Source organism: Hylobates moloch, unplaced genomic scaffold, assembly GCF_009828535.3.
Source record: "Hylobates moloch isolate HMO894 unplaced genomic scaffold, HMol_V3 SCAFFOLD_14, whole genome shotgun sequence".
NCBI classification, from domain to species: domain Eukaryota; kingdom Metazoa; phylum Chordata; class Mammalia; order Primates; family Hylobatidae; genus Hylobates; species Hylobates moloch.
Window position 1 is genome coordinate 80,223,487 of NW_026652289.1, and position 25,999 is coordinate 80,249,485.

General features: G+C 41.0%; 1 protein-coding gene across 1 annotated transcript in view; it reads left to right on the plus strand.

Annotated features, from left to right (window-relative positions):
• AVEN (apoptosis and caspase activation inhibitor) overlaps positions 1-25,999 on the plus strand; it is a 186,359-nt gene that overhangs the window by 19,893 nt on the left and 140,467 nt on the right. Inside the window, exon 2 of the mRNA XM_032176240.2 lies at positions 17,716-17,893. Within this exon, the coding sequence (XP_032032131.1) occupies positions 17,716-17,893 (178 nt within the window). The remainder of the gene's footprint in view (positions 1-17,715; positions 17,894-25,999) is intronic.

A 25,999-nucleotide genomic window follows, 5' to 3' on the forward strand; every position in this document is an offset into this window, starting at 1 on the left:
ACTGTAATTTTCTTACTTTATAAACTTTTAAATATTTTTACCTTTTTGACTCTTGTAATAACACTTCGCTTAAAACAGAAACACATTGTACAGCTGTACAAAAATATTTTTATATCTTTATAAGCTTTTGTTTTCTTTTAAAAAAATACTTTTTTTACTTTTAAAAGTTTTTTCTTAAAAATGAAGACACAAACAATTACATTCATTAGCCTAGGCCTACACAGGGTCAGGATCATCAATATTGAGAGGTGAAGCCAGCTGTACTTCCTGGGTTGAGCAGGGACTTGGATAACTTTTCTGTCTAGCTAGAGGATTGTAAATGCACCAATCAGCACTCTGTGTCTAGCTAAAGGATTGTAAATGCACCAATCAGCACTCTGTAAAAATGCACCAATCAGCACTCTGTGTCTAGCTAAAGGATTGTAAAACACACCAATCAGCACCCTGTAAAAGCATACTGATCAGCACTCTGTGTCTAGCTAAAGGATTATAAATGTACCAATCAGCACTCTGTAAAAATGCACCAATCAGTGCTCTGTGTCTAGCTAAACAATTGAAAACACACCAATCAGCACTCTGTAAAATGGACCAATCAGCACTCTGTAAAATGGACCAATCAGTAGGACCTGGGTGGGGCCAAATAAGGGAATAAAAGCTGGCCACCCCCAGCCAGCAGTGGCAACCCACTCGGGTCCCCTTCCACGCTGTGGAAGCTTTGTTCTTTCACTCTTCACAATAAATCTTGCTGCTACTCACTCGTTGGATCTGCACTACCTTAATGAGCTGTAACACTCACTGTGAGGTCTGCGGCTTCATTCCTGAAATCAGTGAAACCGTGAACCCACCAGGAGGAACAAACAACTCTGGACACACCACCTTAAAAGCTGTAACACTCACTACGAAGTTCTGCGGCTTCACTTCTGAAGTCAGTGAGACCACGAACCCACTGGAAGGAAGACACTCTGGACACATCTGAACATCTGAAGGAACAAACTCCGGACACACCATCTTTAAGAACTGTAACACTCCCTTCCTTCCTTCCGTCCTTCCCTCCCTTCCTTTCTTTCTTTCTTCTTTCTTTTTCTTTTCTTCCCTCTGTGGCCCAGGCTGGAGTACACTCGGCTCGCTGCAGACTCCCTGCGTCTGGCTCCCGTGATTCTCCTGCCATGGCCTGCAGGCTGCCTGGGATTGCCGGCGCATGCCACCACCCCTCCCTGGTTTTTCTCCTTTGGCTGGAGGCGTGGTTTCGCCATGTTGGCCAGGCTGGTCTCCAGCTCCTGACCTCCGGTGGTCTGCCTGCCTCGGCCTCTAGAGGTGCTGGGACTGCAGACGGAGGCTCTCTCACTCGGTGCTCGGTGTTGCCCGGGCTGCAGTGCGGTGGCGTGGTCTTGGCTTGCTGCAGCCTCCGCCTCCCAGCCGCCTGCCTTGGCATCCCAGGGTGCTGGGATTGCAGCCTCTGCCCGGCCGCCGCCCCGTCTGGGATGTGGGGAGCGTCTCTGCCTGGCCGCCCATCGTCTGGGTTATGAGGAGCTCCTCTGCCCGGCCGCCCCGTCTGGGAGGTGAGGAGCGCCTCTGCCCGGCCGCCCCGTCTGGGACGTCTACCACAGAGGCCAGAAGCACTGTGGGGGCTGGACGTGGTGGCTCACGCCTGTAGTCCCAGTACTCTGGGAGGCCGAGGCGGGCTGATCACTTGAGGCTAGGAGTTCGAGACCAGTCTGGCCAACATGGCGAAACATATGAAAAATACAACTGACAAACCAACCAACCAAGCGACAACAAAACAGGTCTACCCTGGAGTCATACTCTAATTTTTTCTATTTTCCTCCCTTTCTGATCCTTTATCCCACTTTCTTTCTCTTCCTCTTCCTTCTCCTTCTTCTTTGTCAAATAGAGGATTGAGTTATTATCATTGAAAAAAAAAAAAAAAGAAATGGCCTTCTTCAAGGAAAAAAAAAAAAAAGAACTGTAACACTCACCGCGAGGGTCCGCGGCTTCATTCTTGAAGTCAGCAAGACCAAGAACACACAAGAAGGAATAAATTCCGGACACAATATCCCTGTCTTCCACCTCCACATCTTGTACCACTGGAAGGTCTTTAGGGGCAGCAAAATGCATGGAGCTGTCATCTCCTATGTAACAATGCCTTCTTTTGGAATACCTCCTGAAGGACCTGCTTGAGGCTTACAGTTAGCTTTTTAAAAAGTAAGTAGAATGACTATACTCTAAAATAATGGTAAAAAGTATAATATAGTAAATACATAAATCAGTAACCATTTAGTATCATTATCAAGTACTTATTATGTACTGTACATAATTGTATGTGCTAGACTTTTATATGACTGGTAATGTAGTAGGTTTGTTTACACCAGTATCACCACAGACATGTGAATAATGCCTTGAACTATGACATTATTTTCAGCTCCATTATAACCTTATGGGACCACTGTTGTAAATATGATCCATTGTTGACCAAAATGGTATGTGGTGCATTACTTAATTGCTAGACAATGGAGTTTTTAATCATTTTAGGACCTTAGGCTTACTGGCCAGGCTCAGTGGCTCACTACTGTAATCCCAGCACTTTGGGAGGCCGAGGTGGGTGGACCACTTGAGGTCAGGAGTTCAAGACCTGCCTGGCCAGCATGGTGAAACCCTATCTCTACTAAAAATATAAAAATTAGCTGGGTGTGGTGGCATGAACCTGTAGTCTCAGCTGTTCGAGAGACTGAGGCAGGAGAATTGCTTGAACTGGGAGATGGAGGTTGCAATAAGCTGATTGCTCTACTGCACTCCAGCTTAGATGACATAGCAAGACCCTCTCTCAAAAAAAAAAAAATCTTACTGAAATCACTTATCTTGGTTAATTGTCATCTTACGAGAATTGATAGTTATGTGGTGATAGGGACATTACCTGAAAAATCTTAAGTGATTGATATCTTCTCTTTTGAAATGTCATTCTTTGGGGAATCTGCTTAACTTTATTGGAACAGGGATGAGATCTCCATGCTGTTTAAAATGGGGTGGTGGTGGTTGGTTTGCTTTGTTTCATTTTGTATGAGAGCTCAGTTCTAGGCTTTTGGATGAATTGTTAATAGGTGAACAGAGTGGGTGGATTTGAGATGGGTGGTTGGGTTCATTGTAGGTGAGGAGCTTTGTCAAATGATACCTTTTTTTTTTTTCCCTTTAGACAGCGTCTCATTTTGTCATCTAGGAATGCAGTGGCACAATCACAGCTCATTACAGCTTCGACCTCCCCGGGCTGAGGTGATCCTCCCACCTCAGCCTCCTGAGTAGCTTGGACTACAGGGACGTGCCACCACGCCTGGCTAATTTTTGGTACTTTTTTGTAGAGATGGGGTTTTGCCATGTTGTCCAGGCTGATCTTGAATTCCTGGGCTCTAGTAATCAATCCACCTTGGCCTCCCAAAGTGCTGCAGTTACAGGCGTGCACCACCACACGTGGTTGGCAAATGATATTTTGGTGAACCTGAGTTATTTAGAAGGTAATGGTCTAGAACTCTGAATGTGAAGAAGAAACAAACCTTTTGTTTTTGACAAAACAGTTACTCTGGTTTAAAATAGACCACTCACCAGAGAAGGGAATTCTTTGAGTATTTAGTTTGTTTCTGATTACATACTCCATAGCATACAAGCAGGCAGAGACACTTGGGTTTTTAGTGGAGAAAAGTTTGTTGACTGGATCAAAAACTCCTGTTGGTAATATTTTTAAAAGATTCAGGTTATATTTTGTAGCCCAGGAGATAAATATTGTTGAGATACTTTTGACTGAAGTGTGGTATGAAGGGAAAGGGGGAAATTTGTAAGAAAAAAGAGTCGTGTGGCCACATGCAGAGTATCAAGTACCAGGAAGTAGATAATTGACCAGGTGAGATGGAGAGGTCAGTACCCATGTGAGCCCAACTCAGTGTCTATTAGTATTGTAAGTTTACTACATAATAAGATTTTTAAAAGTCTGTTGTTTTGTTGATCTGATAGTACTGTGCACTTCATTCTAATGCAGAACCTAGGAGAGATAAATTGCATTCCGGTTTTTTTGTGTGTGTTTGTTTTTGTTTTTTGACACAGTTTTGCTCTTGTTGCCCAGGCTGGAGTGCAGTGGCACGATCTCGGCTCACCTCAACCTCCGCCTCTTGGGTTCTGAGTAGCTGGAATTACAGGCATGCACCACCATGCCTGGCTAATTTTGTATTTTTAGTAGAGACGGGGGTTTCTCCATGTTGGTCAGGCTGGTCTTGAACTCCCGACCTCAGGCGATCTGCCCGCCTTGGCCTCCCAAAGTGCTGGGATTACAGGCGTGAGCCACCGCGCCCAGCCACTTTCCAGTTTTATGTCCACATAAGGGTTACCGTTCAGATCTGAGAGTGTGTTGTTTGAAGGAAAGTTAGAGTGCATCTAAGGAGCCAGGAATGTACTGTCTCCAATTCTTGATTCTGCTAACGAATGGTAATTACTCTTTCATGCCTCTCATTTTTATCATTTTATCTCTGAAATAAAATAACACCTATGAGAAAGATATAAGGACTTGGAGAAGGAAAGGGGTGGAGTGAAGATCCCTGTGAGACGTGTCACTGAACAGCAGCTTTGTGGGTTGGTTTACCTTTTTCTCTGTCAGAGTCTCTCTACCCACTTTTTTCCCTCATGTATTGCTGTTTCTGAGCAAGATTGAGAGTTGACAACTGTTACTTTTTTATTCTTAGCTCCTAAAGACCGAGGGTGGAATTTTTAGTTAGTTCAATTTCCCAAATTATCCTAAAACAGTGAGATTGTATTATAATAAAACATTTTTGGATATTTTGTGGAATTTTCTTTTTTTTTTTTTTTTTTTGAGACAGAGTCTCGCCCAGGCTGTCGCCCAGGCTGGAGTGCAGTGGCTCAATCTCGGCTCACTGCAAGCTCCGCCTCCCGGGTTCACGCCATTCTCGTGCCTCAGCCTTCCGAGTAGCTGGGACTACAGGTGCCCGCCACTGCGCCCAGCTAATTTTTTTGTATTTTTAGTAGAGACGGGGTTTCACCATGGTCTCGATCTCCTGACCTCATGATCCGCCTGCCTCGGCCTCCCAAAGTGCTGGGATTACAGGCGTGAGCCACCGCGCCCGGCCTTTTTTTTTTTTGAGATGGAGTCTCGCTCTGTCACCCATGCTGGAGTGCAGTGGCGCGATCTCGGCTCACTGCAAGCTCCGCCTCCCGGGTTCACACCAATCTCCTGCCTCACCCTCCTGAGTAGCTGGGACTACAGGCGCCCGCCACCACGCCCGGCTAATTTTTCGTATTTTTAGTAGAGACGGGGTTTCACCGTGGTCTCGATCTGACCTCGTGATCCACCCGCCTCGGCCTCCCAAAGTGCTGGGATTACAGGCGTGAGCCACTGCGCCCAGCCTAGTTTGTGGAATTTTTAAAAAAGTGCTCCTTTATTATCTTTTTCCTTATGGTAACAGCTTTGAATGGGATTTGACTGTGATCCTTTGTTGTTGCTCATCTTCATGGAAAGTCAGTTTTCCCGCTTTTAGAAGGGAGACACACTGTTAAGGACAGCTTTTCAGACTTCAGGAATCTAGAGTACCAGAAGTCTTCTGCTGTCTTGAAGTGTTTAAAAAGATGGTCCCTGCTTCTCAGATCTGGCACCCCTCACCCCCTCTATCTGACCCTTCCTTTCCCTTTATCTTTTATTATTCCTCTTCTGCTCAATTTGAATTCTGCCCCCAGGAGTTTGTCTTCAGAGTGGAGTGTTGTCTGGCAAAAGAGCTTTGGTCAGTTAGTTTTGAGAGTTCAAGGGGCCATATTCTCAGCTCCTTCAGCCTTAGCTGCAAATTCCTTGAACTCACCAGCTGTTGGAGTAGACCCAACATATTTAGCTGCTGTTCCCAGATGGGCCCGCTGAACTTTCCAGTTGAGTGCCTGTTGTTTGTTTTGGCATGCCCAGGTCTGTTAGATGCTGCATTGATCCCATCTCTGCTTCCTCTCACAGACACTGGTACCTACCTTGCAGGTCTTGTGACTATTGGTGATTTGTACCTGCTCATATTTGGGACTTTGTGGAGATACTTTGTCACCTAGGCTTTTGTGGCTGTTTCCCATGGATTTTTGATTTCGTTATCCTAGTTGCTCTTTGTGTTTTTTATCAGGGGACCTGGGAAAACCATACTGCTGCTGCTGCCAGAATCCTCAAACGTGTGTGTTTCTTTTTTTTTTTTTTTTTTTTTTTGAGGCAGAGTCTCGCTGTCGCCCAGGCTGGAGTGCAGTGGCGCAATCTCGGCTCACTACAGGCTCCGCCCCCCGGGGTTCACGCCATTCTCCTGCCTCAGCCTCCCGAGTAGCTGGGACTACAGGCGTCCGCCATCTCGCCCGGCTAATTTTTTTTGTATTTTTAGTAGAGACGGGGTTTCACTGTGTTAGCCAGGATGGTCTCGATCTCCTGACCTCGTGATCCGCCCACCTCGGCCTCCCAAAGTGCTGGGATTACAGGCGTGAGCCACCGCGCCCGGCCTTGTGACTATTGGTGATTTGTACCCTGGGATTACAGGCGTGAGCCACCGCGCCCGGCTTTTTTTTTTTTTTTTATGAGATGGAGTTTCGCTCTTGTTGCTTAAGCTGGAGTGCAATGGCGCGATTGTGGCCCACTGTAATCTCTGCCTCCCGGCTTCAAGCAATTCTCCTGCCTCAGCCTCCCAAGTAGCTGGGATTACAGGTGCATGCCACCACACCTGGCTAATTTTTCATATTTTTAGTAGAGATGGGGTTTTGCCGTGTTGGCCAGGCTGGTCTCAAATTCCTGACCTCAGGTGATCAGCCCACGTTGGCCTCCCAAAGTGCTGGGATTACAGGTGTGAGCCACCGTGCCCAGCTAAACGTGTTTTTCTGTTTTCAAAATTTCCCATTGTTGATCTCCCTGGGTTTTGTTTTGAACAGGTGTTATCTCTTGGTTAGAAGCATGTTCTTTGCTAATACCAAGGCAGGGGATAATGAGAGTTCCCTCTGTTCTTGAGGCTGGGAAGAGCCAGCAGGTGGAAGATAGCAGCCGTTCCTTCAGTAGGCTCATCTCAGGTCATGAGTCTACATCTAGAGCAGAACTGTTTCTCGCTCATGGGTCCTCATACATACTCTATCCTCAGCCTATGATGTCATCCTCCTGCTTCCCACTGGCTCACAAGCCTGGTCCTGAAGATGTCCCCCATTCCCCCTTTTCCCCCATTGATGATGTTTTTTTCTGTGCTTCTATAACATCTTGTGAATGTTTTATAGTAGCTGATATCACACTCTATATGTTTACTTCTCCGTGTTTCCCACAGCAATGTGAGTTCTTGAGGCTAGGGCCCTTGGCTTATTGGTCTTTGTATTCCCAATGCCTGATCCAGTGCTGGGACTCAGTAACTACTCAGGAAACATTGTTAAATGAATGTTGGCAAGTTAGTGGTGCAAGGAGCAAAAGTAGCTCTCTGTGGACATATTGCAGGACAGACAAATGTAACGATAAGTGCCACTTAGAGTTGTACTTAAAGAAATGTTTGTCCTGGGAAGAAACTATCAAGGTGACTGTTTTTATTTTCATTTTATTTATAACATTTGGCCAGGCCCAGTGGCTCACACTTGTAATCCTAGCACTTTGGGAGGCCAAGGCAGACGGATTACTTGAGATCAGGAGTTTGAGACCAGCCTGGCCAACATGGCGAAACCCCACCTCTACTAAAAATACAAATATTAGCTGGGCGTGGTGGCGCGCGCCTGTAATCCCAGCTACTCAGGAGGCTGAGACGTGAGAATCGCTTGAACCCAGGAGGCGGAGGTTGCAGTGAGCCAAGATTGCGCCATTGCACTCCAGCCGGGGCAACAGAGTGAGACTCTGTCTCAAAAATAAAATAAAATAAAAAAAAAAAACTATGATAGAGAGGAGGAGACACTGGTCAAGTCCTTAGTATGCTACATTCATTTTGATTATAACCATTAAAAAAGGTGGTGGGGAATTTAGGAAATTTAAAACAGACCATGACAATGATTAAGAAATTGGAAATTTGTGCTTATACAGGAAAAAATCATGGTTAACTCAGGTGAAGAGTAAACACAACCCCAGAACCTAGCCGTAGGACAGACTGGTGCAGTGTGATTTCTGCATGTTCTTGCTTGAGGGCAGAGGCTTGACCTGTCTAGGTTCCTTCTAGTTCAGTAATGCTTTACTTGTTAATTAAGTTCTCTTCCTCTGGTGACTTGAGGGTTTGGAAAGTATCTTCAAGTGGGCCAGAAGACAGCTATTTAACGGTCTGATTTTTCTGGAAAATGGAATGTGATGACATTAAAACCTGAGTAACTAAGGAAACCAGACTTGTGCTGGTAGATAAGAGAGTTGAAAATTTAACTGAGACAGAGACAAAAGAAAATCTGGCCATTTGCAGCATTAAGCATATGCGGTGAAATCCCAGCAAAAATGGAGCAGAGAGGCAGATGTACCTGAAGCATCCCTTTCCCCCTTCAGAAAAACAGTAAATGTTCAGTGGCAATGGTTGAGGTGAATACATTTTGCATACTCAGATCACCCAGAAATGCTCAGGGTCTTTATATATTTTTATATAGATGACCTTTAATCATGTGATTTAACAAAGGAAATTTTTTTACTTATAGGCCTTCTGGTTGTGTCATTACTTATTGTGTGTGTCTGTGGATTAGATTGGCAAAGCAAAACGGTATCTTTTCTCTCAGATCATAACCACACCAAGAAGCAAATTGTCTTTATATAGGACCATTTAATGCCTTCTTTACTAGAAAAGTTGTTGATGGTAATCTAGTTCATAGACTTTACCTGGGAGTTGGGACTTGCAAAATGGCTTAATTTGGTAGTTTCCAAACCTTGTTAAAAAGCTTAAAAAGTCCCAAATTCTTATAAGAAGCTCATTTTTTAAAGCAGATAAAATGAAACTGATTCTATTGCCTTTTCCCCCTTCCTTTCTACAAGGACTCTCTAAGAGGACCTCCACAAAGTGTAGTTTAAAATCACTAATTAGTCCAATAAAAGTTACTCCAGTCTAATTTCCCAAATTATCCTTAAGTCATTGAAGCATAGAACTCGCAAGGTCTTGACTTTAAGAAATCCTGTAGTCTGTTCCTGGTGTGGGCTGCCTACGGATGCGAATTACCTTCCTGTGCCTTCCAGTTTTAGCTGACTTTGAAGCAAAATGACACACTTGAGAAAGATATAAGGACTTAGGGAAAGAGAGAGATGGAATGAGAGGCCTGTGAGATGAGTGGTTGAACAGCTGCACTGAGGGTTGAGTTCCCATTTTCTTGGTTGTGGGATGCCTCTCTTCCCTTCCACTCTGCTTTTTCCATATACTGACCACAAGGAAGGACAGCTGTATATACTTCTTTTGCTAGAGAAGCAGTTGAATTTGACTATCATGTGGATCATTTTATTCCCATTCTTAATGGCCACAGTATTTTGGAGCCCAATTATTTATTATTATGTACATTGTTCTGGGATCAAGAGATAATTCACATATATGCCATATACTGCATTTATTAATTTTTTCAAATATGATCATGTATATCTTTACTTAATATACAATGTATATTTTATTTAATACACAAAGACAAATGGAAACGCCCTTTTTTGTATATCTGTATCTTTTTATTCAATCTTTTATTGAAATTTCACTTCTTGAAAGAATTGTTTTTGCTAGCGTAGTTCCCCCTGCCTTTTTTTCCTTTTTCCTATAGGCCTAGTAAACAAAGTTTTTTTTGAGACAGAGTCTTGCTCTGTCACCCAGGCTGGAGTGCAGTGGCATGATCATAGCTCACTGTAGCCTTGAGCTCTTGGGCTCAAGTAATCCCCCTGCCTAGGCCTCCCAAAATGCAGGGATTGTAGGAATGAGCCACCATGCCCGGCCCTAGCACACTTTTCAGATATTGAAAACTGTCATTGAATTCTTTAATTATGATGGTTGATGAATTTTTCTATTGTCAAAAAGATAATTTTTTTAATAGTGAAAAAATAGTGTAAGTTGTTGCTTATGGTCCAAATGATTATATAAGATAAAAATGACCTTAATAGGGTTACAAATATAAAAGTTGGCAATTAACTATTAATCAGTTATATATTTTAAAGCTCAGTAATATTAAACATTTTGAAATGGGCTGAATTAACATTATTTTTCACTTATACACATTGTAAAATTTTAATTGAGAATATTCGACATTAGTAATCACTGCGATTAGTTTTTGGTGACTTTTTGTTGGAGGGTTTCCTTAAATGTGTTCTTTCTCATTTCTTTCTATTCTACCTATTCGCTTCTATGATATAATTTACCTTTTGTGAGGAACATAGGAGGTGGGTGAAAAATGTGTGAATGTTTTTGAACTCCTTACTAGTTTCAAAACAGGAAAGCCTTTTCTATACCTTTTTGCTCCAGAAGAAAGTAGAACCAGGGGCCTGCAAAAACTAGGTTCTTAAACATAAAAGGCTTTAAACAGGATCTGTTGTCTGGTTGTTATATGTTATTAGTATTAATAACTTCTGAAATTTTACCAGCTTATCTGAAGGCTCTTGGTGATAGAGATAATCTTTAAGTATTCTCTTGGCAACTTCTTTTATTTATTTATTTTTTTTTGGAAAGAAAAGATAGGATATTTAATGAATAAGGTTGTCCAAATATACTGTTCATAGGTGGGCCAGTTAAATTAAGCAGATTATAAATTAATGTAAATTATTGTTTATTTATTGTAAGTTAAATAGGATGGCAGCTTCAGTAAGTAAATCTTTTTATTGGTTCTGTTAAGCATATGATTCCTTTTGTCTAGTTGGTCTAATCCATTATTAAAGGTAGGGGCTTGAAGTTTCTAACTATTATTGTTAAACTTTCTATTCTCCCTTCTATTCTGTCAGTTTTTGCTTCATATATTGTGAAGCTGTGTTCCTAGGAGCATATGTTTATATGTTCATAATTGTTATGTTTTTTTTTTTTTTTTTCTTTTAAGAGACAGGGTTTCACTCCATTGCCCAGGCTGGAGTACAGTGGCATGATCATAGCTCACTGTAACTTCAAACTCTTGGGCTCAAGTGCTAGGACTACAGGTTCATGCCACCATGCCCAGCTAATTTTTTATTTTTATTTTTGTAGTGATGCTCTCTATGTTGCCCAGGCTTATCTCAAACTCCTGGCCTCAAGCGATCCTCCCTGCCTCGGCCTCCCAAAGCATTGGGATTACAGGCGTGAACCACTGTGCCCGGCCCAATTGTTATATCTTTTTGATTGACCTTTTTATTATCATGTAACAGCCTTCTTGGTCTTTATAACGATTTTTGTTTTAAAGTCTATTTTGTCTGATATTTATGTAGTCATGCTAGCTCTTTACTGTTTGCACAGAATTTTTTTATGCTTTTTCTTTATTTTACTGCTACTTGTATCTTTGAATCTAAAGTGAATCTGCTGTAGACAGCTATAGTTGGATATTGATTTTTAAAAAAAATCTATGTTATAGGCCCAGCAATACAATTATACACATACTGTTTTATAGAATTGCTTTTAAAATCAGTAAAGGGAAGACAAGAGAAGAAATATGCATTTATGTGATATTTTATAGTTACATAATTACTGTTTTTTTCATGTGGATTTGAATTGCTGTTTAGGACCACTTGTTTTTAGTTTGAAGAACTTTGTTAGTGTATCTTGTAAGGTGGGCCTGTTAGAGCAAATTTTCTTATGTTTTGTTTATCTGGGAATGTCTTTTTTTCACCCTCATTTTTGAAAGATAGCTTTTTTGTATGTAGGATTCTTGGCTGACAGTTTATTTTTTTTCCTAGTAACACTTTGAATATGTTATATTATTGCCTTCTGGCTTCCATTGATTCTGATGAGAAGTTAGCCATTAATTTTCTTTGGGTTGCCTTGTGATGAGTTGTTTTTTCCTTTTTCTTGATTTTCAGTATTTTCTCCATGGTGTGTGTGTGTGTGCGCGCGCGTGTGTGTGTGTTTTAATTTTATCTTAACAAAATGGAGTGGGTCTGCAGAATCCTTGTTTTTGGCTTTTAGCTTTTTTATTATGTATCTATGAATCTCTTTGCATATACACTAGAAGTTCATTGAGCTTCTTGGATGTATAAAGGTTTTTCATCGGCTAGGCACAGTGGCTCACGCCTGTAATCCCAGCACTTTGGGAGGCTGAAGCAGGCAGATCACGAGGTCAGGAGATCGAGACCATCCTGGCTAACATGGTGAAACCCCGTCTCTACTATGAAATACAAAGAATTAGCCTGGCGTGGTGGCACACGCCTGTGGTCCCAGCTACTTGGGAAGCTGAAGCAGAGGAATCACTTGAACCTGGGAGGTGGAGGTTGCAGTGAGCCAAGATTGCGCCACTGCACTCCAGCCTAGGTGACAGAGCAAGACTCTGTCTCAAAAAAAAAAAAAAAAAAATTTTTTTTTCATCAACTTGGGGAAGTTTTCAGGCATTATTTTTCTTCTTTTTTTTTTCTTTTTAAGAGACAGGGTCTTGCTCTGTCCCCCAGGCTTCAGTGCAGTGGCAGAATCACAGCTCACTGCAGCCTCAAACTCCCGGGTCAGCTGATCCTATCACCTCAGCCTCCTGAGTAGCCGGGACAACAGAGGTACACCATCATACCTGGCTAATTTTTATCTTTTTCGTGGAGATAGGGTCTTGCTATGTTGCCTAGGCTGGTCTTGAACTCCTGGCCTCAAGCAGTCCTTCTGCCTTGGCTTCCCAAAGTGCTGGGATTACAGAAGTGAGCCATGGTGCCAGGCCCACCCATTATTTTCGACTATTTTTTTCTCCTGTGATAGGTGATTTTTGTCTTCCAAGAATTTTGATATGTTTAAATTCTAATCCGCAGTACCTCTGAGTGTGATCTTATTTGGAAATAGATTGTTTGCAGATGTAATCAAAGATAAAATAAGGTCTTACTGGATTAAGGTAGGCCCTAATCCAGTATAACTCATGTCCTCATAAGAATGGAGAAGATGCACACCCATAGAGGAGAAAATGCCATGTGAAAATGGCAAAGGAAGGAATGCTAAGGATGCCAGCAACCACTAGAAGCTGGAGAACGTCATGGAACAGATTCTCCCTCAGAACTTCCAGAAAGAGCCAACCCTACCAATACCCAGATTTCAGACTTCTAGCCTCCAGAACTGAGAGAGAAAAACATTTCTGTGGTTTTAAGCCGTCTAATTTGTGATACTTTGTTATGACAGCTGTAGGAAAGTAATACAGTACCAGGAAATGGGGTGCTGCTCTAACCAATACCTAAAAGTGTGGAAGTGGCTTTGGAATTGTGTGGTGAGTAGAAGCTGGAAGAATTTTAAGGTGCATGATAGAAGCAGCCTAGGTTGTCTTGAAGATACTGTTGGTAGAAATATGGACATTAAAGGTGACTCTGGGTAGGTCTCAGATGGAAATGAGGAACATGTTACTGGACACTAGAGGAAAAGCATGCCTGGTTTGAAAGTGGCAGAGAATTTGGCTGAATTATGTTTTACTTTACAGTTCTAATATGTCTATGTAAGGGGCTGTCAGCTCTTCTGTTTGGAGAATGACATAGACTTATCATGACAATTCTTATTATTAGGAAGTTGATTCTTTTTTTATTTCATTTTTTCATTTTCATTCTGCAGAGCAGGTGAAGTCAAAAACGACCCTTGCCTATTGGAAAAGCTGCAAAACATTAAGCTACTCTTTCTAGTTGGGAATCTCAATTTGTTTTAAATGGATTTGTGTGTGTGTGTCATTGGACAAGATAATAGCTCGGCAGTAGTTTGATTATGTAATAGGTCTTCAGCTTATTAATCTAAATGGATTCCTGTTAATCTCTGAACAATGCAACCAGTGACCGATGTCCAGTATGAAATATTACAGTGAAAACCACCAGACTAATTTTGTAACGATATTTGTATAAAAATGATGCCTTTATCTTTATAGTTTTCACCTTGTTTTCGGATCAGTATTTTATTTGCTCTGTTCTTTTTCTCCATATTGAGGCTTTGCATATTTTTATTTTGTCTCAGATCTTTGCACAATGAAACTATAAAATCTCTAGTTTTTAAGATACATCTTTCAGTTACATCAAATGTCTTCTAAACTTTTTTATTATTATTATTACTTCTTGCTACTCTCTTGTGAATGAAGGCTAATGACAGCTCTGTTTGTCTCTGCATTTGGGTAGGGGTAATGAGATCCTTGTTCAGTGGTTCTTCTAATTTGGGGACTGGCGGGTCATTCATGTGCACAAGGATCAGCCTATTATAAACACTTGGCAGGACCATTAATTCGGTCTAGGTCTCCCACTTTCCATTTCAGTGCTTGTTTCACTGCATTAATAGTTCCTTAGGTGTTTCAGATCATAATCCGTTTTTAGATCAAGGTAATTATTTTGCCCAGATTTACATTTTTGCCATGTGTTATAGCTATGTTCAGAGGTTTTATAGGTTTTATACTAACTGGAGAAGCCCCTCTGAACTCTGTTCACCCAATGGGCCAACAAAAGAATATTGAATTTTCCCAGACAAAACCCTGCTGGTGTTTTCAGCTCTAGTTCTGTCCCGCAAATTCTCATCAGTTACAAGGCTATTTTTTTTTTTTTTTTTTTTGAGATGGAGTCTCGCTCTGTTGCCCGGGCTGGAGTGCAATGGTGTAATCTTGACTCACTGCAAACTCTGCCTCCCGGATTCACGCCATTCTCCTGCCTCAGCCTCCCGAGTAGCTGGGACTACAGGTGCCCGCCACCATGCCCAGCTAATTTTTTGTATTTTTAGTAGAGATGGGGTTTCACCATGTTAGCCAGGATGGTCTCGATCTCCTGACCTCGTGATCTGCCCGCCTCGGCCTCTCAAAGTGTTGGGATTACAGGTGTGAGCCACCGTGCCCGGCCAAGGCTATTTTCTGTAGAATGTTCCTGGTATTTGTTATTTACATAGCAGATTCTAGTATATGCCTTTAATCTGCCAGCATCTTTTGGTTCTGAGAAACTTGCAGGAATGCTCTAGTTTTCAGGCAGTCTTTGCAGTCCCTAGATCATAATGTAGAATGCCATCTTTTTGTTTTGACAGGGAGGCTTATGATGCTATTTGTGGATGAAAGTGATCTTGAAAGTCCAATTAGTCTATTTTATGAAAGTGTATGAAAGTTGATTCAGGTGAGGGTTATTGACTAGTGTTAACTTTGTTAAGTGAATGGTTGGGGAACTAGAAATCTACAGTGGATCAAATAACACTGCACAAACAATTTCCTAGATGAAAGAGGGAAGATATATCTGTACAGTGGGTGAGTGGATCAGACTTCATTATCCAAACCCTGTGGTCCATCTTAGTTATTATATACAGTGCTTATGTTTGTTCAGCCATCTTATGTGATGTAACAAAGGGTTCAAAGCACCATCTGTAATGTATTTTAGCCAAAAATATTTAGCGTGACTCCATTGAGCACTTACATTTTTAAGATTAGTTTATAGATAATATTGGAGATAAAAAAATCTGTAAATAATACCACGAGGAAGCAACCAGACCTGGCCTGGCCTTGTCAATAAGTCAGTGTCGTAACAATAGGGACTGTGCTAGATTCAAAGAGACTTAAGGAATAAACAGTTAGATACAATTCCTGGTCCTGGACTGGATACTGTCTTGGAAAAACCAGCTGTATAGGACATTTTTTGGGTTAGGGAAATTTGGAACTAGCCTGGGTGTTATAGGAAATGAAATTTATTAAGTGGAGAGATGAAGAATATCTTTTAAAAATCTGGTGACCAAAAAGAAGTATATATAAATATATACATAGAAAAAGATCTGGAAGTATGTGTACTGAGGGGTTAGTGGTACTCTGTGGGTGAGGGAATTTGGGGTTTTTATTTATTTTAGTTTTGCTTGTCTTTTCCTCCTGATTTTCTCCAATGCATATGTCCTGTTTCTATGTGAATAAAAGCTTGTTTTTTTTTAAGTCCACACTAACCCATCCGATACAAATGAGTTGTTTTAATAATTTTACTCATTTTTTTCTTGATAAGGATTTTGTAATGTTTGGGACACATCTTTGAACCATGTCTTTAGATTCTACATGCATCTCTGTCTTTTAAAAATTTAATATTCTATTATGAAAAAAATTAAATACATGCAAAAGTAGATAGAGTAATAATATGATGATTTACCATGTACCCATCATCCAACTTCAGCAATTACCAATTAAGTATAGTGTAATTCATGTCTATCCACCATTCCTCTCCACCCACTATTTTGGCGCAAACCTCACATGTCCTGTCTTTTCATCCATAAAGAGTTCAGTGTTTATATCTAAAAGTTAACAACACTTTAAAAAATTACAATACCAGTATTATAACAAACAAACAATAAATTAGTGGTATTTCCTTAATATAATCAAATATCCAGTCATTATTTTTCCCTGTTGTCTCATAGTCATTATTTTCTCTAGATTGTTCAAATCGGTACAAATAAGTTCCCTACATTACAACTGATTACGCCTTCAGCTCTTTTGGTTTATAGGTTTCTCCATCCTCTCCTACCATTTTTTCTCTTGCAGTTTATTTATTGAAGAAACTGGGCTCCTTATCTTCTAGAATTGTTCACATTGTGCATCTTTCTGCGTGCTCTCTTAACCTTTCAGTGCCCAAGACTGGAAACTCTTCTGTAGCATGCATCTGAGCAGGGTTCCTATTTAAAAATCTATACAACATGGTCAGTTGTAATACAGGGAACTTTTTTATACCCAAGCACTTTCTTTTCTATTGAATTAAGATTTTGTGCCAGCTTTTTTCTAGGAGCATTGTGTATGTGTGTGTGTCTACATGTATACAACTAGTTGCTCACACAGATGCTGCCTGAAAAATCACACAGGCAAGTTGTAGAAATTGAGCCTGGAGAGTGCTAAGAGGGTACCTGAGAGGGCGCTCACAGAAGGCTATCAAGGGCAAATGAAGTGGCCTTGACTTTGTCAGTAATTTGTCTCCTCTCAATATTTAAAAATAGATTTGTGTCAATATATAACATCAGAACGTTCATTAATCACCTATTTGGATGGTTCTGGTCATAACATGTATTTATTCCAAACTCAAGTTGTTAATAAGAAGTACTAAAACAAATTTAGATGTGGAATGGTTTTCATTATTCTAGAGTATGGAATCACATGTACAAATGTAGTACCATGTAAATTCACACTCCATTTCACAAGTCATTGTCCCTCACTATATGTAATAGTGTTTTCCTAGTAATATATGTTTAAGTTAAATAGTTTTAAATAATGTCATACTTTCATTGCTCTAAAAAATTAAATAAAGCTTATAAACATGTTTATGGAATGTGTTTGTAAAATCCATATCCATAAATTGAAAAGGAGAGTTGATTTCCATCCTGAAGTCCTTTGAGTTTAAGATGCTTACAGCCTTGATTATTTCAACTGGATGAAACAACAATTGAAATCGGATACACAGGGATAGATTTTAGAGATCAGCTACACAAATGTTCAGGCAGCTGCTTGCTAGATTTCCTTTTCAATGATTACTGAAAAGTTCACCCTGAAAGAACACTCTGGTATAGTGTGATTCTCTTAAAATAATACTTAATATCTTCAGACAGCTTGGTCTATTGCTTTTTATTGTTATGTCTATGGACTTTTTTGTTTTATTTTGCTGGGAAGTCTACTAAGGTCAGGATTTCCACTGCCTACTTATCGATTTGTCTCTAATGATTGCAGGTTGAAGATGACAGCGATGCAGAGACCTGTGGAGAAGAGAATGATGAACAGGGAAATTATTCTAAAAGAAAGATTGTCTCTAACTGGGATCGATATCAAGATATTGAAAAAGAGGTCAATAATGAAAGTGGAGAGTCACAGAGGGGAACAGATTTCAGTGTCCTCCTTAGCTCTGCAGGTATGAATTCCAGTTGCATGCACACTGTTTAGTGCTCTAAAAGTTGCACAGACATTTTATTTATATTTTTAAATTCCACTTTTATAACTAGCAATTTATCCTTTGTTCTTTGGATTTTTAATTCAAGTAAAGGACAGTGTTTCTAATGGCTTGTAAGGGAAAAAAAAATGATGTTTAAGTGGAAGTAAGGGTTTCCATGTACTGATGTAGAATGACTAAAGTCTTTGCGATAGATAAAAGCCTTTCTATAAGTGGAAAAAGCTGAGCCATGCTGCTGTAAATTTGATAGTCTGAGAAACATAAATGTTTTCTTTGATATTGGAGGAAACATTCCGTATATTTGTAGGAAGCATTATAAAGTTTCTAGAATATATGTTCTCTTTTTTTTTCCTTTTTTTTAAGTAGCCAGGCATATACATAGTAGTGGATATGCACATATTGGAGCCATATGCACTTGAACACCAAGTTTTTGTTTTTGCTTTTGGATAGTCTTCTCTGTCAATACAGTGAAAAACCCAGCCTTTCCGTGATCAGCTGTAATCTAAGATTGATTGCACCTTGAGTGATGTGATGCTGGAGAGCAGTAACAGGGAAGAATGGAGGAGTGCTGGGTGTACAGATGGCTGCAGCGTCCCTACTAAGGTGTGGCGTAAGAATTTAAAGAATAAGTGGAAGATAGATTAGTGATTACCAGGTGTTGGGGATGGGAGGGTAGGAGGTGGATGTGGTTATAAAGGGGCAGCATGACAGATCCCTGGGATGCTAATACTGTTTAGTATCTTGACTGTGGTGGCAGATACACGAACCTACACAGGTGATAAAATTGTATAGAACTTAATATACACACGTGCACAAATGAGTATGAATAAATTTGAATAAGATTGGCAGATTGTATCAGTTTCAGTGTCACTCTTCTGGTTGTGATATTACGGTTTTGCAAAATGTTATCATTGGGGGAAACTGGGCAATGTGTACAAGAGATCTCTCTGTATTATTTCTTTACAACTGTGTGTGAATTTGCAATTACCTCAATAAATTATTGTCAGGTTAAAAAGATATAAAGGATGCAGATGTGAGAAGCAGAGAAGTAAAACAAAAATAATACTTTGGGACTGCTTTGAATTTTTTCTTCCTCATGACTTTGATGTTGCTGTTTAATTCTACCTTTCTTCTTTATCTGCTTGTATTTTTGAATGCCGGCACCAGACTAAGGACAATAAAGTGATACATTCTCCTCTAACTTAATAGAATTTGCTTTTTGATCAGGAAAGAAGTAGATCATAAAATCGTGAGTCAGAAGTGCAGGATTCAGTTTGTCATTACTGTAGATGATTCAAATAGCATAACTACTTTAGGTTTGTGGATTGCTCTCAACTCATTGACTATTCAAGGATTGGTAACACTGAATAATTTTTCCCGTCAAATGAGTGCTTCCATCTTGGTACCTATATTTTGGCCAATTGTGGGTTTATAGGCACTTTTCTTCAAGGTGGGAGAAGGGGAATGAAGGTAAAATATGAGCTGGTTGGTTTTAATTCTCAACAGCTGTTCTGCCAAAAGATCTAGGGGGAGAAAATTGAAGTAATACAATGAAATTAACTTGTGGACTAAAGTAGATTTAATTCAGTCAGTTGTGTAGTCAGTTACTAGTATCTGGCAAAAAAAGATACTTCATAAATGTTGGAAGGCAGTTAAAAATTCTAGTCCAGGCTGGGCATGGTGGCTCATGCCTGTAATCCCAGCACTTTAGCAGGCTGAGGCGGGTACATCGCCTGAGGTCAGGAGTTCGAGACCAGCTTGACCAACATGGAGAAACCCCGTCTCTACTGAAAATACAAAAAATTAGCTGGGCATGGTGGCGGGCGCCTGTAATCCCAGCTACTAGGGAGGCTGAGGCAGGAGAATCGCTTCAACCTGGGAGGTGGAGGTTGTAGTGAGCCAAGATCGCACCACTGCACTCCAGCCTGGGCAACAAGAGCAAAACTCCATCTCAAAAAAAAAAAAAAAATTCTAGTCCAACCTAGCAGGTTTGTCCTCCGGTTTATGATTTTGCTTATTTATTTTAGCATTTTATTTATAATTAAAAACCTGGCGTGGATTGAGTCTTTCATGTATTTTTCTTGTAGTCTCTTTGCTTACTGATTTCTTCTGAAGTGGCTTGTTTATCTGTGATTGGTTTTTTAGGTAATTTCAGCCGTCCTGTCTTTTGATATGTGCTTACATTTCTTTCCCACTCTGTTGCTTTTTTTTTAAATCAGTTTCTTCTCACGATAGCATAAGACTGAGAAGAGCGTCCATGCTTTCTTCATACTCAGTGTTTTGGTGCTATATTGGTTTACTTTCGAGAGGTCAACTTCATTCTCTGATAATAAAAATTCTAGAGTATGCAGTGTTCTCTAGGTAAGCTGACTATACTCCTTGAAATGATTCTGCTTCCTAGTTTACTATCCTTGTTTGTATAAATAAATATACAACCGAGAAAAAATATTGTTGGTTCCTTAGGTGTGCAATCATAAACTTTTCTAGATATTGCCAAATTGCTTTCCACAATAAAGATGAGAGAGTTCCTAGTGTTTGTCATCTCTGCAAGTACATAGTACTGTTGGACTTTTAAATTGTGACCAGTTGTTTGAATGGTATCTAGTGTAGTTAATTTAACAGATATTTAAGTACCCATTGTTCCAGCTATTGGCTTAGAGGCTGGACATAGAGTGGTGAACAGAACAGATATAAACACCTGCCTCACAGAGTTGACTTTCTACAGGGTAGAGACAAACAAGAAGAGTATATAAAATGTTAAATGCTATAATTGCTTAGAATAGAAATAAAATGAAGAAGGACTGTTAACCAGTTTTAGAAGTAGCCAGGGGTCTTACTGAGAAGATAACATTTGAGCAAAGATCTGAGGAGGGTGAGGGAGCAAGTGAATCTGTGGGAAAAGTGTCCCAGGCAAAGGGAATAGCAAGCTCAAAGGCTTTGAGATAGGAGGATAGGGAATCGCAAGGAAGGCCAGTGTGGCAGAAGCAAAGTGAGCGAGTATGCGATGGGGTCAGAAAGGCATTATTCAGCCAGATCGCGTAGTATTGTAGACCATTGTAAAGATGTTTTCTTTTATTGCAAGTGAGATGAAAAACCAGTGGAGGGTTTGAAGAGAAGAGTGATATAACACTCCTGTGTTAACAGGATCACTCTGCTGTGTTGGAAGGAACTGAAGACTAGCAAGAGGGCAGCAGGTAGACTAGTTAGGAAACCACTGCTACTACTAGTAGCAGGTAGACTAGTTAGGAAGCCACTAATAATAAGCCAGGTGAGCAGTGGTGGTGGTTGCTGGGTCCAGAGGAGAGCAGTGGAGGTGGTGAAAAGTGGTTGGGTTCTAGATCTATGTAGAGGGAAGAGCAGAGAGCACTTGCAAATGTTGGGTATGAGATAGAAAGATATGTAAGGATGACACTAGGTTTTTGGTCTGAACAGTGAGAAGAATGGAGTTGCCCTTAACTGAGGTGTATAAGTTATAGGAGATACTCAGTGTTGCATATATTAAAATTGAGATGTCACTTAGATACCTGTTGCAGTCAGAATTCCTTAAGAAATGTCTGGCACACTCAATATAATTGAACATTTTGACAAACAAATCATTTACAAAGGTATGTGTAGAGTATAATGAAAGCACTGAGGTAGTGCTGTGTTGAGAGGGCAAGTAGCAGCAGAGATGTTACCACCCTAGTTACTGGAAATTTGAAGAGAGTCATAGAGAGTTGGCCTTGGGAGAATGAATCACCTTCGGTGAGGGGACTCAGCCAGTGAAGATGACCCCACTCGGAGAGAGTCAGAGGAATAAACATTCTCTTCCTGTCTCTGCCAAGGCTTCCATAAGTCTAACCTACTGGAAGCCAGAAGACAAGGGAAGTTGTAGTCCATACTGGTCAACCTTCTAGGGCAGAACAGGATGGAGAAGGGTGGAGGATAAATCTGCATTGGCACATGGAAGAGACCCAGCACAACATCTAATAGGTGACATGGAGCAGGCCGCTGGATGGAGGAATGTGGGGTTCAGGATCCAGGCCTGGGCTGGCAATAATACATTTGGGTGATGCCAGCCTATAGATGACATTTAAAGTCATGAGAATGTATGAGATGACCACACATTACCTAGAGAAGTACTGATTCCCGGGTACCACAGTGTCTAGAGTTTAGGGGAAAGAGAAGAAACCAGCAAAGGAGACTGAGCATGAGTGGTAGAAGAAAGAACCAGAGAGTGTAGTGTCTTGAAGTGTTTTGAAGCAGGAGGAGAGATTGTATCAAATGCAGTTGATGACAATGAAGAATTGACTGTTAAATTTAACAGGAAGGTTATTGGTGATCTTCACAAGTGCAGTTTTGTTGGAGTGGTGGCATAAATTTTTTCTTGAATTTAAAAAGAATGTGGGAGGAGATGTTTGAGACAGCAGGTATAAATGACTTAATTTTAAGGAGTTTTGTTATAAAGGAAAGGAGAATAATGGGCTGGTGGGAGAAGTGGGTCAAGACTTTTTAATTTTTTCTTTTTTTGGCATTTCTTTTGTGGCGACAGGGTCTTGTTATGTTGCTTAGGCTGGTCTCGAATTCCTGGGCTCAAACAATCCTGCCTTGGCCTCCTAAAGTCCTGGGATTACAGATGTCAGCCACTGTGCTTGGCCAGTGAAGACATTTTTTAAAGGTGGGAGAAATAACTACATGTTTATTTGTTGATAGATCCAGAAAAGAGGACAAAAATCATAAGGGGAGGGGTGAGAATTCCTGGATCTATGTTCTTTAGTAGATAGGAGCTTGATGGGATCTATTGTGCAGGTGGAGGGATGGCCCATTGCTGGGGCTTGGGCAGTTTTCCAACTGTAATTGGAGGAAAGGCAGAATATATGGGCATAGATATGGGTAGATGTCATGGGGGCTTGAGGAAGTGGTCTAAGAAAACCATGGATAAGTGTTGTGGAGGAGGTACTGGAAGTGGAAGGAGAGAGTAGAAGGTAAGAAATAGTTGTTGAGGAAGTGGGAAAGTATAGTTTCCTATTTTCCAAATAGGAAAATGTGGTATAGATGTTGGGTAACAATAGGGGCCCACATGAAGTTGGTATTCATAAATTTAAGGTGAGAACAGGTATACTTTTCCCTGACTCATATTGTGCTGTATGGGTGCAGGCCCAGAAAGACCGGACAGAAGGGTAGGACTTAATCATGATTACAGTTTAGCAGAGCAAATGCAATGAAATGAGAGAGGGAAAAGGAGATGATTAGAATGATTGACATGAATTTAAGTGGGATAAGGAAATAAGTGAAGATATGAGAGAAGATGAGGGGCAGTAAAAAGATCGTGGGATCACAGGACTACAGATTTTTCAGGGCAGAAGGACTGTTGACCTTCTTGAGAAAGTGTAAGTTGGAGAGGTGGGAAGTGGTGGCTGTAGATTAGAATGTTTGACATTGAGCTTTGGTGGGGCAGGGGGTTGCAGATGATGGTAATGATATAGTCTTATATAAAAATATGGGTGTGCCTGGCTGTGAGGTGGTGTGGAGACCTCGTCTTTGGAGTTTTTAGTTTATATTTCCTTAGTTATTACTGAGGTTAACATCTTTGTATTTGTGATGCTTGCTTTCTTTGTGAACTGCTGCTCCCATTCTTTGACCATTTGGCTATTTTGTTTCTTATTGATTTGTGGGTTAAAAAAAATGTAGTCTTGATACTTATCTTTTGATATTTGTGTTTGCAGGTATCTCCTGATATGAGATTCACTTCTATAGTGGTGTCTTTCAGTGCATTGTTTTAAATTTTAGTTGAATTTATCAATTTTCTATCCTACTGTTTATGCTGTTTTATGCCTTGAGAAATCCATCTTTCCCCCAAGGTTAAAGATGTTCTTCTCTATTTTGTTCTAAAAGTTCTAATTTTGCTTTTTTTCCTGAAGAGTGTTACATTTTATTGTTTGCTACATTCTTGTGCCATGGTTTTCAGCTCCATCGGGTAATTTAAGGTCTTCTCTATGCTGTTTATTCTATTTAGCCATTCTTCTAATCTTTTTTCAAGCTTTTTAGCTTCCTTGCGATGGGTTTGAACATCCTCCTTTAGCTTGGAGAAGTTTGTCATTACCAGCCTTCTGAAGCCTACTTCTGTCAGCTTGTCAAAATCATTCTCCATCCAGCTTTGTTCTGTTGCTGGCGAGGAGCTGCATTCCTTTGGAGGAGAAGAGGTGCTCTGGTTTTTAGAATTTTCAGCTTTTCTGCTCTGGTTTCTCCCCATCTTTGTGGTTTTATCTACCTTTGGTCTTTGATGCTGGTGACCTACAGATGGGATTTTGGTGTGGATGTCCTTTTTGTTGATGTTGATGCTATTCCTTTCTGTTTGTTAGTTTTCCTTCTAACAGTCAGGTCCCTCAGCTGCAGGTCTGTTGGAGTTTGCTGGAGGTCCACTCCAGGCCCTGTTTGCCTGGGTATCACCAGCAGAGGCTGCAGAACAGCAAATATTGCAGGACAGCAAATATTGCCGCCTGATCCTTCTTCTGGAAGCTTCGTCCCCGAGGGTCACCCACCTGTATGAGGTGTCAGTCGGCCCCTACTGGGAGTTGTCTCCCAGTTAGGCTACATGGGGTTCAGGGACCCACTTGAGGAGGCAGTCTGTCGGTTCTCAGAGCTCAAACACCATGCTGGGAGAACCACACCTCTCTTCAGAGCTGTCAGACAGGGATGTTTTAAGTCTGCAGAAGTTTGTGCTGCCATTTGTTGAGCTATGCCCTGCCCTCAGGGGTGGGGTCTACAGGGCAGCCGGCCTTGCTAAGCTGCAGTGGGCTCTGTCCAATTCAAGCTTCCCCAGCCACAATGTTTACCTACTCAAGTCTCAGCAATGGCGGACGCCCCTTCCCCTGCCAGGCTGCTGCCTCACAGGACTATCTCAGACTGCTGCGCTAGCAGTGAGCAAGGCTCTGTGGGCATGGGACCCACCTAGCCAGGCATGGGATATAATCTCCTGGTGTGCCATTTGCTAAGACTGTTGGAAAAGCACAGTATTTGGGCGGCAGTGTCCAGATTTTCCAGGTACAGTCTGTCATGTCTTCCCTTGGCTAGGAAAGGGAAATCCCCTGACCCCTTGCGCTTCCCGGGTGAGGCAGCGCCCCTCCCTGCTTCAGCTCGCCCTCCATGGCCTGCACCCACTGTCCAACCAGTCCCAATGAGATGAACCAGGTACCTCAGTTGGAAATGCAGAAATCACTGTCTTCTGCGTTGATCACGCTGGGAGCTGCAGCAGCATTTTAAAAACCCAAATGATATAATGACACACTAATGGCTTATGACCTGCAGTTTGGTGTGGTCTGAAGCATCTGATTCATTTAATCATTTCAGTAACTTCAAAAAATGTCTGAGCAGAAACTCTTTAGTTTAATTAGGTCCCACCTGTCAATTTTTGGTTTTGTTGCAGTTGCTTTTGAGGACTTAAGGACTCAAAAATTTTCCCTTGGTATCCAAGAGGGATGGTTTTAGGACGCCTGTGGATACCAAAATCTAGGAATGCTAAGTCTCTGATATAAAATGGCACAATATTTGCATATAACCTATGCAAAAAGTATAGATATCTTCCTTTATATACTTTAAGTCATCTTTAAATCATTTATAATATCTAATGCAATGTAAGCGCTATGTAAAGTTATACTGTATTACTTTTTATTTGTATTTTTATTGTTGTATTGTTATTTTAAAATAATTTTCTTTATTCATTTATTTTTAGAGAGACAGGGTCTTCCTCTGTCACCCAGGCTGGAGTGCAGTGGCATGATCATAGCTCACTGCAGCCTTGACCTCCTGGGCCCAAGCAATCCTCCTGCCCCAGCCTCCTGAGTAGGTGGGACTATAGATGTGTGCCACCCATGCCTGGCTGATTTCTTCATTTTTTTGTAGAGACAGCACCTTGCTATGTTGCCCAGGCTGGTCTTGAACTCCTGGTCTCAAGTGATCCTCCCTCTTTGGCCTCCCAAAGTGCTGAGATTACAGGTGTGAGCCACTGTGCCTGGCCAGTATTGTTATTTTTTATTTTTAAAAAATATTTTTGATCTGTTGGTTAAATCCGCCAATATGAATGGTTGC